This window comes from Crinia signifera, chromosome 6 (genome assembly GCF_055691185.1).
Source record: "Crinia signifera chromosome 6, ASM5569118v1, whole genome shotgun sequence".
Taxonomy (NCBI): domain Eukaryota; kingdom Metazoa; phylum Chordata; class Amphibia; order Anura; family Myobatrachidae; genus Crinia; species Crinia signifera.
This window is the reverse complement of record NC_139222.1, coordinates 160,428,282-160,443,882: the sequence shown is the minus strand read 5'-3', so window position 1 is coordinate 160,443,882 and position 15,601 is coordinate 160,428,282. Positions and strand designations below refer to the sequence as shown.

General features: G+C 43.0%; 1 protein-coding gene across 1 annotated transcript in view; it reads left to right on the top strand.

The window, feature by feature from the left end:
* The first annotated feature begins 811 nt into the window (after positions 1 to 811).
* LOC146007123 (BPI fold-containing family C protein-like) overlaps positions 812 to 15,601 on the top strand; it is a 28,237-nt gene continuing 13,447 nt past the window's right edge. Inside the window, exons 1-5 of the mRNA XM_083145498.1 lie at positions 812 to 930; positions 6,478 to 6,589; positions 9,217 to 9,345; positions 9,433 to 9,588; positions 13,394 to 13,457. Coding sequence (XP_083001624.1) covers positions 822 to 930; positions 6,478 to 6,589; positions 9,217 to 9,345; positions 9,433 to 9,588; positions 13,394 to 13,457 — 570 coding nt within the window. The 5' untranslated portion in view covers positions 812 to 821. The remainder of the gene's footprint in view (positions 931 to 6,477; positions 6,590 to 9,216; positions 9,346 to 9,432; positions 9,589 to 13,393; positions 13,458 to 15,601) is intronic.

Here is a 15,601-nt window from a genome sequence, read left to right as displayed (position 1 = left end):
CATCTTTGTATGAGTCGGCTGTCCACGATCAGTACAAATAAGCAACAGCTGATTATTGTCTGCTGACACTGGAGTGAGGAGCACTGGATCACACATATACTGTACCTGTATGTCTTTGAACCTAGTAATGGTGGTGTTGGGTCATACTTGCCTACTTGGCCCTCTCCATGAGGGAGAAAATGCTCTGTTCCTGGACTTCCCTGGTAATGTATGATTGCCATCACCTGTGGGGAGCTAGTTATTGTAATTGTTAAGAAAGGTATTTCACCACAGGTGAGGGAAATACATTACCAGGGAAGTCCAGGCACAGATAATTTTCTCCCTCATGGAGAGGGTCAGGTAGGCAAGTATGTGTTGGGTGTGTGCTTGGTGTGTTTATGTGTGTGTGTGTGTGTGTGTGTGTGTATATATATATATATATATATATATATATATATATATATATATATATATATATATATATATATGAGGGTGTGATGTGTTAATGATACACTCCTGTGTAAACTGCATGTACAAACTTTCTGTTCTCCTTGCTTTACATTTTACCTGATTAGACGTCACTCTATGTGTTCATTTATTACTCATTTTTGGGCTTTCTGTAAATAGATAATTACAATGCGGTAAATTTACTAAAGCATCTAAAAAAAGCTAATGTTCCTCATAGCAACCCCAAATAATTAAAAACATTACCCTGCTGTTTCCACCAGCAACAAGGTACGGTAGATACGGATGCTTAATCAGCTGCTGCAGTCATGTCACTATGTCTTATTCTGTTTGCTAAAGTGACAGAAATGTGTTGTATTTACAGCCAATAAGAAGCAATGCTGTGGTTTAGCGCAATTACCTTCATTCTGCTGAGTCTGTCTGGCCTATGTTATTCAGACAATCCGGGGATGAAGATCCGGATCACAGGAAATGCCATTGATAAAAGTGAGTACTGACTAGCTGATATATTGTGTGCAGATGTCGCAATAAGATATAGATACCCTAGGACAAAGTTTGAAAAGGTTTTGCTGGCAATGACTAGTGTATTTCATTGGATATTATTTTTAGTGCCTAAAGATTATGTTCCGCCCCGGCCCTGCCTCCTGATGATGTTACCCGCTCGGCTTTATGCTGGGTCAAGCCGCTAGTGTGAAAGCGCTTGCAAGCCGGTTCACAAGGCGGTTACGAACTGGCTTCCTAGTGTGAAAGGGGTATAATTTTTTTTGTGTAGGCCAATCTGTGTTTTTTTCCCCGTGGGAGCCAATGTGTGTGTCTGTCTGTATGTATTTGTGTGGGGGTGCCATGGCTCTATGCTATGCCCCTGTTTACAGATATATCATTTACATTTACATGCAAAAATAGGTAATAACATTATATGAAAAATTAGGAACACAAAAAATATAAATGTAATTATGACTAACTTATGTATGCGAAAACTGCAATTACATATATGCTAAAGATTTGCTGCAAAAGTTTGTATGGTACTCGCATAATAGGCAAATTAAGGGAGGGGTGTTCCAGTTGCCCAGAAACCACCGCTACATACAGTATAAAGAGAGTAATGAAGCTGCTGCAAAATGCCCAGTGGCAGCAGATTTTTCTACCAAGCCTGCTATGGGTGTGTCTGCTTTGAATGCTCAATCATCATCCCAGAGAGAGCATCTGGTGGCTTATTGTGATCAGCATATGCCTGATGTACTGTAATACATAACCTGCACTTTATTTGGGACAGACTATAGCTTGTTACATGTTGATTATGCATCATTCATGTGCTGGTGATAGGGTTGCCACCTCACTCTTTATTGATCCCCTCCCCCTTGTCCTAATGCGCAAGCCGAAGGCGTGCGTGTTCCCGGGAAAGGGAGTGTGGCCTCATAAAGTGGGCATGGTCTATTAAAAGTGGGCGTGATGCCTAGTAGAAAATCAGACCCCTAAATACATTTTTGCACATTTACATACACACACACACACACACACATATATATATATATATATATATACACACACACATACACACACATTGTATATATATATATATATATATATATATATATATATATATATATGTGTGTGTGTGTGTGTGTGTGTGTATGTATATATATATATATATATATACACACACACACATATATATATATATATATATATATATATATATACAATGTCGGTGGTAGCTGGCACTCGTTCCTGAAGCAGCAATGGCCCGGTGCCTTCAAAGAGAGAGCTGCGGAGTGTGTGATTGTCGTTTGTTCATCTAAGTCCCGAGTGCCGCATATATCTTCCCGTATATATATATATATATATATATATATATATATATATATATATATATATATATACGTATCTATACATATATATACATATACATATATATCGTACAATATCTCTGGAATTTGCACTATACTAGATTGGTCGCTTGATAACACTGTATCCCCTACTAGAGAGATCCCAATACCAATATCCAAAACAATAGTGTTGTATAGCGCCCATATGCAATTTGCTGGGTAATTCCTGTCTCTCCTTCAATTCATAATACCATAATCAACATAAACGTTATTTTTTTAATATATAATATAAAACATGTATTTAAAACATTTAAAACAAATCAAACTTTTTCTTAAAATTGGATCTTGTATCAAAGGTGTATTCCTTAGATTAACGGATACCTGACGCGTTTCGTCTCTTTATGAGACTTCATCAGGGATGAACAGTTTTTTAAAAACAGATCTTTAAGGATCTTTTCGATCCAAAAACACTTTTATCTGATTTCAATAGATTTCAATACCGACTGGTCCAAGTATAGGCCTAAGCCTTTTACTGTAATTGGTACTTGAGGGCTACCTATATTTATTTTCCCTCTGGTCCTGTAGGTACCATTAGTGGATAAACTGTAATCACGTCTCCTTATGGTATTTTAATTTTAAGTTGTAATTACACCAAAAAACTTTGGGGATGGGCTCCAAAATGAATATATGGTCCCTTTGTAAACAAAGGAATGAAGATTCGATCCAATATATGACCTTACTGGCTCCTGTATGTGTGTGCTCTCTGGGAAGCTACCCAGGGGGCCACAATTCTAAGGGCCTTTGAGCAGAGGTAAGCTGATGTCTGTGTAGCTTCTTGGGAGGCAGGTAGAAATGCTATTTAGGTTTTTTGATTGTTAATTACATACAATCAGTGCAAGTAGGCAGCATACTCTACCTACCTCCAAGTCTGCAGCCAGAAAGTAAATAACTGTCAGCATGCTGATTGATGCTGGAGTGCTCACAGATATACTGTACACTTTATGGAATCAGGTGTAGAGACAGCTCAGGACTTGAGAAGGGATAGCTCCTGCAGTGGTTTGGGAGTGCAGGGACCCTTCCATGCAGGGCCGGCTCCAGGGCAGCACATGTAAGATTGTATATGTGGTGCCGGCCACTAGGAAATCAGATCTCATGAACCAGCAGCAGCAATTATCAACCGTTTAAGTGCCAAGTGAATTTGTCAAAATAGGTGTAAAATTTGCCAAGCAAACATTTTTAGTCCTCATAATGACCTGTAATGTTTACCTTATATAAGAAATATATACTTATTTACACATCATTTTGTATTTGATTTTGTATAACAAATGTGACACTTGCATTTTTATGGGATATTTTGAACATCTCTCACAGAGATGTTTGCACTCAAAGGGTTAATTGGCTGCAGGAGTGTGAGCTCCGATTGGCTCATGAACCAGCACCATATTCTGAATGGCTCAGTGCACCCATTTTTTTTTCAATACTCCACCCTCAGGAGTCTTCCAATGAAGGCACAGCACTGCCAATATCTTAGAAAAAATGTCTGCCATGCCATTTTTCTGGAGGTCTGCACATACGCTGTAGAGTCTGAGGGGGAAATTTACTAACATGGGAGTTCTATTTCAAATGGGATGTTGCTATGAAACCAATCAGAATCTGCTTCTTATTTATCACACCTTCTAGAGATAATTAGAGATGTGCACCGGCCACTTTTCGGGTTTTGTGTTTTGGGTTCTGATTACATTGAGGTTTTGGGTTCTAATGGGTTTTGCCAAAACACCTCCTAAGTGTTTTGTGTTTGGATTTCTTGGGTTTTGGGTTCTGATTTTTTTGTTAAAAAAGCATAAAAACTGCTAAAATCGCAGAATTTTTTATTTTTTTTTGCTCCTACGCTATATTAACCTCAATAACATTAATTTCCACTCATTTACAGTCTATTCTGAACAGCTCACACCTTACAATATTGTTTTTAGGGCAAAAGGTTGCACCGAGGTAGCTGGATAACTATGATAAGCCACACAAGTGTGCGGCACAAACACTAGACTGATATGGCACACTTAGCATACCCTCTAGGCTGATACTGCACACCTAGAATTACCCCTGGACTGATATGGCACAGGTAGCATCACCCCTGGACTGATACGGCACATTTAGCATCACCCCTGGACTGATATGGCACACTTAGCATCCCCCCTAGTCTGATACGGCACACCTAGCATCACCCCTGGACTGATATGGCACAGGTAGCATCACTCCTGGACTGATACGGCACATTTAGCATCACCCCTGGACTGATATGGCACACTTAGCATCCCCCCATGTCTAATACGGCACACCTAGCATCACCCCTGGACTGATATGGCATGCTTAGCATCACCCCTGGACTAATACAGCACACTTGGCAGCACCCCATGAATTATACGGCAGACTTGGCTTACCCCAGGAATTATACGGCACAGATGGTGGCACCCCTGACCTGATACAGCACACATGGAATTATACGGCACAGATGGCGGCACCCCTGGACTGTTACGGCAAACATGGCGGCAGGCATGGAATTATACGGCAGACAAATTCCTGCAGTAAAAATAAAAATGTGTATTCTTTTAATTATAAAAAAGAGCAGCACACCTTACTTAGCAACACCCCATGAATTATACAGAACTCTTGGCTCACCCCTGGACTACAGCGCATTTAACAGCCCTTGCAGTAAAAAAAAAAAAAAAACACCTTCATTTTATTTTCATTAAAAAAAAGGGCAGCTCCCCTGGTCTGATATGGGACACATGGGGCACCCCTGGAATTATACGGCACACATGCGGGCACCCCAGGACTGATACAGGACACATGGGGGCACCCCTGGACAAATACAGCACACATGTGGGCACCCCTGGATGGATACAGCACACATGTGGGCACCCCTGGACTGATAGTACTGGTAGCCAGTGGAAACAGCAGATTGGAATTATATACTGCAATAAATACTGGTAGCCAGTGGCAACAGACTGGAATTATATACTGCGATAAATACTGGTAGCCAGTGGAAACAGCAGACTGGATTTTTATATACTGTGATAAATAATACTGGTAGCCAGCGGCAACAGCAGACTGGAATTATATACTGCGATAAATACTGGTAGCCAGTGGAAACAGCAGACTGGATTTATATACTGTGATAAATAATACTGGTAGCCAGCGGCAACAGCAGACTGGAATTATATTCTGCGATAAATAAAATACTGGTAGCCAGTGGCAACAGCAAACTGGAATTATATACTGTGATAGGTACTGATAGCCAGGGGCAACAGCACACTGGAATTCTATACTGCAATAGGTACTGGTAGGCACTAGCCAGTGGCATCAGCAGAGAGCAGACTGCAGCAGACACTAGGCAGTGCAGGGCAGGCAGTGGCACTAGCAGCACCAGTGGACTATCACACTGTGACTGACTATACACGAGCAGACTCAGCAGAGGCAGGCCCCAGCACAAAGAAGAGACAGAACACAGCACCAGTCATCCTTGCAATGGTGATGTCTTGATCACTGAGCAGACACAGTACACAGCAGCACAGGCCCCAGCAGAGACCACACTCAGCAGCAGCACACCCTTCCCTACCCTTCTCCGAGATTGGAGTGAAGATGGCGGCGCAAGGTTGCGGAATTTAAGGGTTCCGTGATCTTGCGAGAATCCGACGCCGGGCGATGACGTTTTGCCCGTGCGCCCGGATTCGAGTAAGGCGGGAAGCGCCGAGCGCTGCTCGTATCCGGGCCCGGATTGATGACGTCCGTGCTGGCTCGGATCTGAGGAATCCGAGCCCGCACATCTCTAGAGATAATAGGTAGTATTTGATTTGTTTTTCCTTAGCAACATCTCATGTGAAATAAAATTACCATCTTAGTAAATTTCCCCTAAATGTGGCCGGGAGATAGAAGGGGGCCTGGACGGAGGAGGGTGCACACAGGCCTCCTCTACTCTTAAAGCACTCCTGCATGGGTGGGGACACCAAATCAGTATGAACTGTATGTAGGGGCAGACTGGGGCATCGACTGGATTTAGCTATACCATTATATCGCCAAACAACACCTTTGACACTTGTTGTTACAGTATTTATGACATAGAGAGAGCTGAGGATCACCCTGCAAAAATACCCCTAAAACTGATACTCTGGACAAAAGTTTGTGACCCCAGATTGTTAATTCTCTTTTACAGGTGTGAAATATTTAATGAACAACATAATTTCACAGAGCCAAGACTATCAACTGCCTGATGTGATTGGAAGTACAACTGTAGATGATGATGAAATGAAATATGCATTTAAAAAGTGAGTAGACAGAGCCGTGGTGAACATGTTTTAACCCCTTGTGTGATATGGATGAAAATATTCTGGGCTCAGCTGCGCTGCCGCAGCGGGCTGTCCCGGAAACTTTCCGGGCATACCACTAATATGCAGTAGGTGCGTGACAGTGGTGTCCATGTGTGCACCACAGGTGCACCACCTCTAGAGTCCCACCACCTCCACTCCGGCGATCTTACGCCGGAGATCCCCTGACCTCTGCCGCTCTGAATCAGAGAGGTATGCTAATTGCCAATGCAGATGCAAATTTGTACCCAGTGTCTGCATAAAAATATGCACCCATTGGATTCATATAGGCAAACCGCAACCTTCCGAATAACTATGGTCATGCAGCATACATTCTGGAAGTAAGACATCATTGCCACTGTAGAAGAAAAATGCAACCAGCGCTGGCTATGTTTCTCAAATAATTTTGAAAATATGATGGTCTCTTTCAATTAAACAAATTTATTTAGACAATATAAAAATCATATAAAAAGAGTTGATGATTCTCATGGATTAAGAAATATAATGTTAAAATGATAATATACCCTTAAGACACATTGGATAATACTCCTATATCCAGGATATATAGCAGTGTGGTGTCTCTATTTAGTGCAGCAGATAATATTACCAGTTGGCTGATTCTGCAGATAGTGTCTGATAATTGGTCCGGTATATCCGGGTTGTTTGGTAAATGAATGCCGCTGGTCAGTCCATGATAGGAATAATGCTGATTGAAGACCATGTAGAGCAGGGGTGGGGAACCTCAGGCCCTGGGGCCGTATGCGGCCCCCGTAGCCGGTGTGAGTGGCCCTCCCACCCGTTGCCAGGAGTCAAGTACAGGGGAATTCTCGCAAGAAGTAGGTAGTTCTTGCGAGATTCCTCCTAATTAACAGCAGCCGGAGACTGTCAGTCCTATTCAGTGGCAGCCGCCAGAGCGTCAAATGGCTGCAGCAGGACAATTTGTAAGAGAAATTTTTACATATGGCCCCCGAAGGATTTTTTCCCCATACAAACGGCCCTTTGCACAAAAAAGGTTCCTCACCCCTGATGTAGAGAAAAGTCCCATAGAAACTGCTGTTAAATTTGTAATCCTCAGGAGTAAGCAAGTGTCACGGGAATTCTAATATGCTCAGGGTCAAATAATATGGCTCACCGCGTTTCCCTGGGAAAGGTCTCCGAGCTTCCCCAGGAGCAGAATGAGAAATGTGTCCATGAGTGTCCATATATATACCTAATCCTTAATTAGGAAAAGTGCTGCAGCTGTGTAGCTGCTTAATAAACAAAGAAAACCATCAAGAATAAACAAAAATTAAACATTCCATTTATATATTATATATATGTCACAATGGTCTGTATGTATCTAATGCTGCTTTCCCACTGCAGACCCGTTTTAAGTTACAGGTAATCTTAAACGGTATTTAGCATTCCCACTGCAGCAGATTACAGTTTAAAATGCCATTTAAGTACCATTCCCATTGCAGGTAAAACGTTTTAGCTCTTCAAAACGTTTTCACAGCACAAATGAGTGCCTGTGACTTTAATGGGCTTTTCAGGGTTAAAAAGGTGCACACCCACAGTTGTTTTCACATAATAAAAGGAGGGGCCAGTGGTGCGTACAAATCCTGCAGCCGTCAACATTTGTGCTATGTGTCGGCTCAATTTAACCCATGGTGGACAGTAATATATACATTGCTGGCCAGTGCCAGCTATGTATATATTACTGCCTAATAACTAAATCATTGGTGCCCAGTGGTGCCTGTAATAAATAGATTGCTGGCATGTGCCAGCAATCTATATATTACTGGCTTATGATTGTCATTGGTGCCCAGTGGTTCCAGAAATATATAGATTGCTGGCATGTGCCAGCAATCTAATATATTACTGGCTTAGGATTGTCATTGGTGCCCAGTGGTTCCAGAAATATATAGATTGCTGGCATGTGCCAGCAATCTATATATTACTGGCTTACAAAATAAAACATTGGTGGCCAGTGCTGCTCCGTGTGGAGCAGGACGGAGGGAGGCGGGGCATGTGGCCGGACCCGGGAGGACAAGAAAAAGAGGACCGGACCAGCGTCGCTAACGGCATCCAGCCGCAGCAGCAGCCAGCCGGACACAGCGGGGCAGCGTGGACAAGTGAGTATAACAGGAGGGGGGGGGGTGGCAGCGGGGCGTACCGCCGGGCTGAAAGTGGTTAATCTTTCAGCCCGGCAGCGTACACACACGGAGATGATGGCTGAAAAAATCAGCCATCATCTCTACCGTTTAAGATGCATTCCCATTGCCTCTTAAACGGTAGATTACCGTGTAAAACTCTGCTTTGGAAACGGGTTGAAATACCGTTTAACTTTAAATGGTATTTCAACTCTGGCGCTTTCCCACTGCAGCCTTAAACGGTATTTTGCCCTCAAAAATCGGCAATATACCGTTTTAGGCTGCAGTGGGAAAGGGGCATTAGATACATACAGACCATTAGATACATTCGACCTCGTGACCATATCCTGAACAAATATCTATTAAAACCTTTGTAATAAAACATCAGTAGAAAGTCAAGCGAATACGGAACATCATATTTACTTGAGCTCTTTATCGGTGTGTTTAATTTTTCAGCATACGGATCGTAAGTTTATATTGTCCAACTATCACTACAAAATGGGAGTCTGGAACGGGACTGCACATATCAATGAAGGATGGTAGAGCTACAGTCAATAGTACCTGGAACATAGACAGCTGGCTGTTGTAAGTAGGAATTTCTGATGATTGCATTAATATTATTTATTGACTGAAGACAAAATGAAAACTGAGATATTTATATTTTAATTTCAGAAAGGACACTGGAGCAAGTGTGTTGACTTTAAGTGATATATCTGTCTCCATGGTCCTGGGATTTAATCAAGGTGATCCAGGCATTCCATCTATTTCTCTGCTAGACTGCCGATCTAGTGTTCAAGGAATTGATGTCAAGCTTTTAAGCGACCTAAGGTAACTGTCATGTAATATGGCTATATCAGTTTGCTAGTAAGCCCACTCAAAGCAAATGCTTCATAAACTAGTCTGCTACCTTGTGATTGCCTCTGTGTTTGTGCGTGTGTGAGAGAGAAAGAAATGTAGGGTGACATTTAATAGAATGCGATTTGTGGTTTTTTTGCGATATTTTCGCCACAAAATGGCGTTATCGCATTTTTTCCCACATCGTCCATTTAATAGGGTGCGAAACGGCCCGTTTTTCGCATTTTTCTGGTGATAAATCGCACTTTCTAAAAGTGCGCAAAAAATAGCATTTGTATCGCATCCAGATGTTTTCGCACAGAAAAGTATACAAAACGCATATTTAATGGAATGCGCAAACTGAAATAGCACTTTTGAGGTGTCTATAAATCGCACTTTTTTTAGACCAGGGTCTGATGTGCGAATTGGTCAGTAACATGCACAGATCATTGTGATCTGTGCATGTTTCTGGTGTTAAAATAGAGTTGAAAAAAAACGGCGTAGAGTCCCCCCTCCTGAGCATAACCATCCCCGGGCTCAAAGAGCCGGTCCTGGTTTCATAAAATAATGGGGCAAAACAAATAGGGTTCCCCTGGATTTTATAAAACCAGCACCAGGCTCAAGGGCCGGTCCTGGTTCCCAAAATACGGGGGACAAAATGACTAGGAGTCCCCCGTATTTCTAGAACCAGCACCGGGCCCAACCAGCCAGCAGGGTAATGCCACAGCCGGGGGGAGACTTTTTATGCAAGTTTTCCCCGGGCAAAGCATTCATCCCCCTGAACGGTCAGCATGGGCAGGGGTCCTGGGGGAGTGGGGACCTCCCCAAAGAAGGGGTCCCCCCCTCCAGAACTTACCCGCCCATGCTGAAGCCCGGGGCTGTCCTCGATGCCCCTGGGCGGTGGGCATTGAGCAGATTTTGTGTAAAAAAATAGATGATAAACTATTATCTTATACCGTGGAACAATGAGTCCCAGCAAGCCTCCCCCGCATGCTGGGACTTGGAGAACCACAAGTCCCAGCATGCGGGGCATTAAAGGGCCCGCTGGCACTTGTAGTTCCTCAGTAAAATAAATAGTTAAATAAACACACTGACACCCATTAAAAATAAAACTTTAATACATACAAAGCCCACACATACTAATACTTACCTATCTTGAGCCGGTAGGTTGGTCCCTTGGTCCGGGGTCTGTTGCTCCGAGGTCTGGGGCACCAGGGCTGAAGAGTCCGGGGTCCAGGATCCGAAGAAATCCATAGGGGGACCTGTGGAAGAAAATCCTCCTCACCAAGTTCCTCTGGAGAAGATCTGTCATCTTGATCCGACATAGTCCAGGTCTTCTGTCCCGCGTCAGGTCTTCTGCATCTACTCCCGCTTGTATCCGTGTGACGAACTATACGGAGAGAGACTGATGTTCCATCTTCAGCGTCTCTCCTCTGAATGATTTTAGGCGGCCAATATCGGATCAAGATGACAGATCTGCTCCAGAGGAACTTGGTGAGTAGGATTTTCTTCCATAGGTCCCCCTATGGATTTCTTCGGATCCTGGACCCCGGACTCTTCAGCAACGGACCCCGGACCAAGGGACCAACCTACGGGCTCAAGATAGGTAAGTATCAGTATGTGTGGGCTTTGTATGTATTAAAGTTTTATTTTTAATGGGTGTCAGTGTGTTTATTTAACTATTTATTTTACTGTGGAACTACAAGTGCTAGCGGGCCCTTTAATGCCCCGCATGCTGGGACTTGTGGTTCTTGCTGGGACTCACGGTATAAGATAATAGTTTATCATCTATTTTTTTACACAAAATCAGCTCGATGCCCACCGCCCAGGGGCATGGAGGACAGCCCCGGGCTTCAGCATGGGCAGGTAAGTTCTGGAGGGGGGGACCCCTTCTTTGGGGGGGGGGGGTCCCACTCCCCCAGGACCCCTGCCCATGCTGACCAGTCAGGGGGATGAATGCTTTGGCCGGGGGGACTTGTATAAAAAGTCTTCCCCCGGCTGTGGCATTACCCTGCTGGCTGGTTGTGCCCGGTGCTGGTTCTTGAAATACGGGGGACCCCTAGTCAATTTGTCCCCCGTATTTTGGGAACCAGGACTGGCCCTTGAGCCTGGTGCTGGTTTTATAAAATCCAGGGGAACCCTATTTGTTTTGCCCCGTGATTTTATAAAACCAGGACCGGCTCTTTGAGCCTGGGGCTGGTTATGCTCAGGACGGGGGACCTCACGCTGGTTTTTTTTTAACGAAAAATCACAAGTTTTGAAATGTGCACATTTTCATGACTGAAGATGCGCACATTTCCATTACTTAAAATCGCCACAAATCACAACATATCGCAATTTTTCCCAGCTAATTCACATTTCATTAAATATGCGGATTACAAGGGAAAAATGCGAAAAAAAGTGTGATGTGCGGCGATTTAAAAAATTGCGAAAAACTCTCATTCTATTAAATGTCACCCGAAGTTTCACTCGCTGCCAACAGATGGCAGTGTTTTGGAGACACACAATGAGACACTAGACATATATAGATAATCATTAGTGGATCATTTAGAATAGTTTATCTGGCCAGCATGGAAAATATACGTATCAAGCTGCTACTCCAAGCTTCTGGGGTAAATTAAAGTAGAGAAATTCTGTGTTCTAACATAACCCTATTAGTGTCTCAGGTCAAGGATGGGAATAAAGTAAGAAAGAGCAAGTGCATTTGGTCAAACCCATGCTGCAATGAGAACTTTAGATTAAGGAATCATGGGTGAGATTTAATAGGATGAGAGATTCAGAAAGTGAGAGATTTGGTAAGAAATCTCCAATTTTTTTTAAAGCGACAATCAGGCCCGGCGCCACCACTAGGCAGCTCTAGACATTTGCCTAGGGCACCTGCCACTGGAGGGTGGTAGTCCGGAGCTGGGAACCCCCCTGGATGGCCTCAATGACTCAATAGTCCGGATACCCCTGTAAGGTTGCTCTGAGGCAACCTTACATATGCGTGAACCTTCGCCATCATTTGATGGTCGGCGACCTGTGACTGGATGTAACTGGTAACCACCATTCGCATGCTCTGCATGAGAATTTGCCTTGCGAATGGGTGGCGGCCAGCTGCCATTCCCAAGGTGGGGTTTGGTGAACTTGCAAGGCTGCGAATGCACAGCCTTGCGAATCAACCTGAGTAAGGTACATAGGCCAACTCCCCTTTAGAAGGTGGAGCACAATGTAAAGAGAACCACAGTATTTCCAGCATGGAATTGCCTCACTGAAACACTTTGCACTCTCCAGTTTTCTTAAAGCGGCAATCATTTACACTGCAAAACCAGTTTGATTTTGCAGTGTAAGTGATTGCCGCTTTAAAAGAACCTGGAGATATCTCACCGGCGGAGGGATGCGGTAGAAGCCCATTGGCTTCTATGGGGCATCGCCAGATTTTTCTGGCGATGCCCCCCGCCGCTTTAACCCGGCGGGGGATGCTTACAGCATCCCAAAATGCGGTAAAAACCCAGATAACCGGGTTTTTACCGCATTTCTTGTTTAGAGAATCTCCCCCCAAATCTCTCACTTTCTGAATCTCTTACCCTATAAAATGTCACCCCATATCTTTCACTGATAACTTAGCTCTAAATAGATAAAGAGGAGCAGGGAGGAAATGTTACCTTTAGTAACAAAAGTGTTTTATTGGAAAACATAACTTTATTGAAAACAAAATACAACCTAATAGTAGTAGTACACTATAAACAACCAATATAAATAATGTCAAGTAACAAACATATTTTCTCAGGAGCTAATACTTACTTTCTCTTTTCTTAAGTTATATCTTAAGTTATATCTACGATGATATCAGGAAATTGGTTCAAACAAATATTAATCAACAGGTAAGACCTGAAAGAAAAATGTAGTACTCATGAACAGGAGTGCAGAAGTATTGATGTCCTAATTACAGTATATGTAGTCTGACTTGGGTTCCAACAGAAATGTAGAAAAATTATAAAAAGTACTTATTGTATGAAAACGTAGGATTTTCTCTAAAACTGGAATCTATTATGGGATGTGGTCGACAGTCAATATGGACAGACCATAGGTCAACACATGAAGAATATGAACCTACCTTAGGTCGACATAGTCAAAAGGTGTACATAAGCAATAGGTAGACGTGGAAAAAAAATCAACATGAAAAGGGTCGACATGAGTTTTTAAAAAAAAAAAAAAAAAAAAAATTGGTGTTTTTTCATACTTTACTATCCAAGTGGACGTGGAGTTAGTTTATAATAGTGCGCGCAGCATGGCGAGTTACCGTTTCCGAAGCCGCGAGGGGACGCGGTACACCATTTCTGGCTGAGATACTAAGGGGCAGATTTATTAAGCTTGGAGAAGAGATAAACTGGAGATAAAGCGGAGAAAAGGTAAAAGGAGATAAAGCACCAGCCAATCAGCTGTGTTTGAAAAAGACAGTTGGGAGTTGATTGGCTGGTGCTTTATCTCCTTTTACCTTTTCTCCGCTTTATCTCCAGTTTCTCTCTTCTCCAAGCTTAATAAATCTGCCCCTAAAACCGTTAAAAACTCATGTTGACCTTTTCAATGTCGACCCATTGTTTGTGTCAGCCTTTGGGCCATGTCAATCTTTTTCATGTGTCGATATATGGCCTGTCGACCAATAGTGGTTGACCTATTAACTGTTGAGATTATTACTGTAGACCCTATGACCCATACCCTCTAGAACCTTGATGGCTAACCTTGACATTTGGCCATGCTAAATCTGATGCAGAGCATGCTGGGATGCAGGGGTGCCGAGAGAGGGGGGGAGCAGGTACAATTTACCTGGGCCCGGGCCTGTCAGGGGGGCCCTGGTCTGGACACACAGGTTTTTTTTATTTGGTGGCAAGTACCCCCAACATGACCCATTCCATTAGGTACAAAATGCTCTCTTCCTGGACTTCCCTGACAGTGGTAGTTACAGAGGTTGGACTCCAGCACAGTCCAAAATTCAAAGAGGGGCAGTCACATCAACTGCCAGTGAGTCCAGGACAGTGATGCTTGGGGTGGTAGTATATGTGACCCCCCCTTTTTAATATTAGACTGTGCTGCAGGCTCACATCTGTAAGGGAAGTCCAGGAACAGAGCATTTTGTACCTAATGAAATGGGCCATGTTGGAGGGTATGTGTAAATCCTTTGCAAAGAGCATGTAACCCCTGGCAGAGCATGTTAACCCCTGGCAGAGCATGTAAATCAGGACAGACAGGTTAATCCCTGCACAGAATATTAACCCCTGGCAGAGCATGTTAACCCCTGGTAGAGCATGTTAACTTCTTAATATGCAATGAGCATTACGGTGTGTGGCATAACGTGTAATGAGAATTATGGCATGTGGTATAATATGTAATGGGTGTGTGACATGTGTAATAGACATTACAGTGTAAATTTTTGTACGTGTATCCACCGTGGAAGCAGTGGCGTAACACCGGGTCCGCAGAGTGTGCGGGGATCTCCGTCCGTGGGGGCCCCAGGAAGTTGTTGTACCAGGGCCCAGGATTTCTCTTGGCGGCCCTGCTGGGATGTGTAGTTCAAAAACAGCTGGAGTGCCAAGGTTAGCCATCAAGGCTCTAGAATTAATGAGAATTTAGGGGTTTGGGATTTTAATAAAATGTTTTCATTCAATATTTATAATCCTTCAAATTTCTATACAATACTGAGCATTGCAATTTTTATTATAGAAGGAATTATTGTAGTAAGTGGATAATACTGTATGTATCTCTGCGTATAAGGTAAACCAATGTTTACTTGTTTTAGTTAGATCTGCCTGTCTATCTCTCGGTCTACAGGTATTTGTGTATGTCTATCTATGGAGAGATGGAGCATATTTAACCCTTTGAGTGCCAAGTTAATTTGTCAAACTAGATCTGAAAATTGCCAAGCAAACATTTTTATTCATCATAATGACCTGTAAAGTTTACCTTATATAGGAAATATATTCCTTTTTTTACACTAACAATTATTTGAATTTATATAATAATGTGGGTG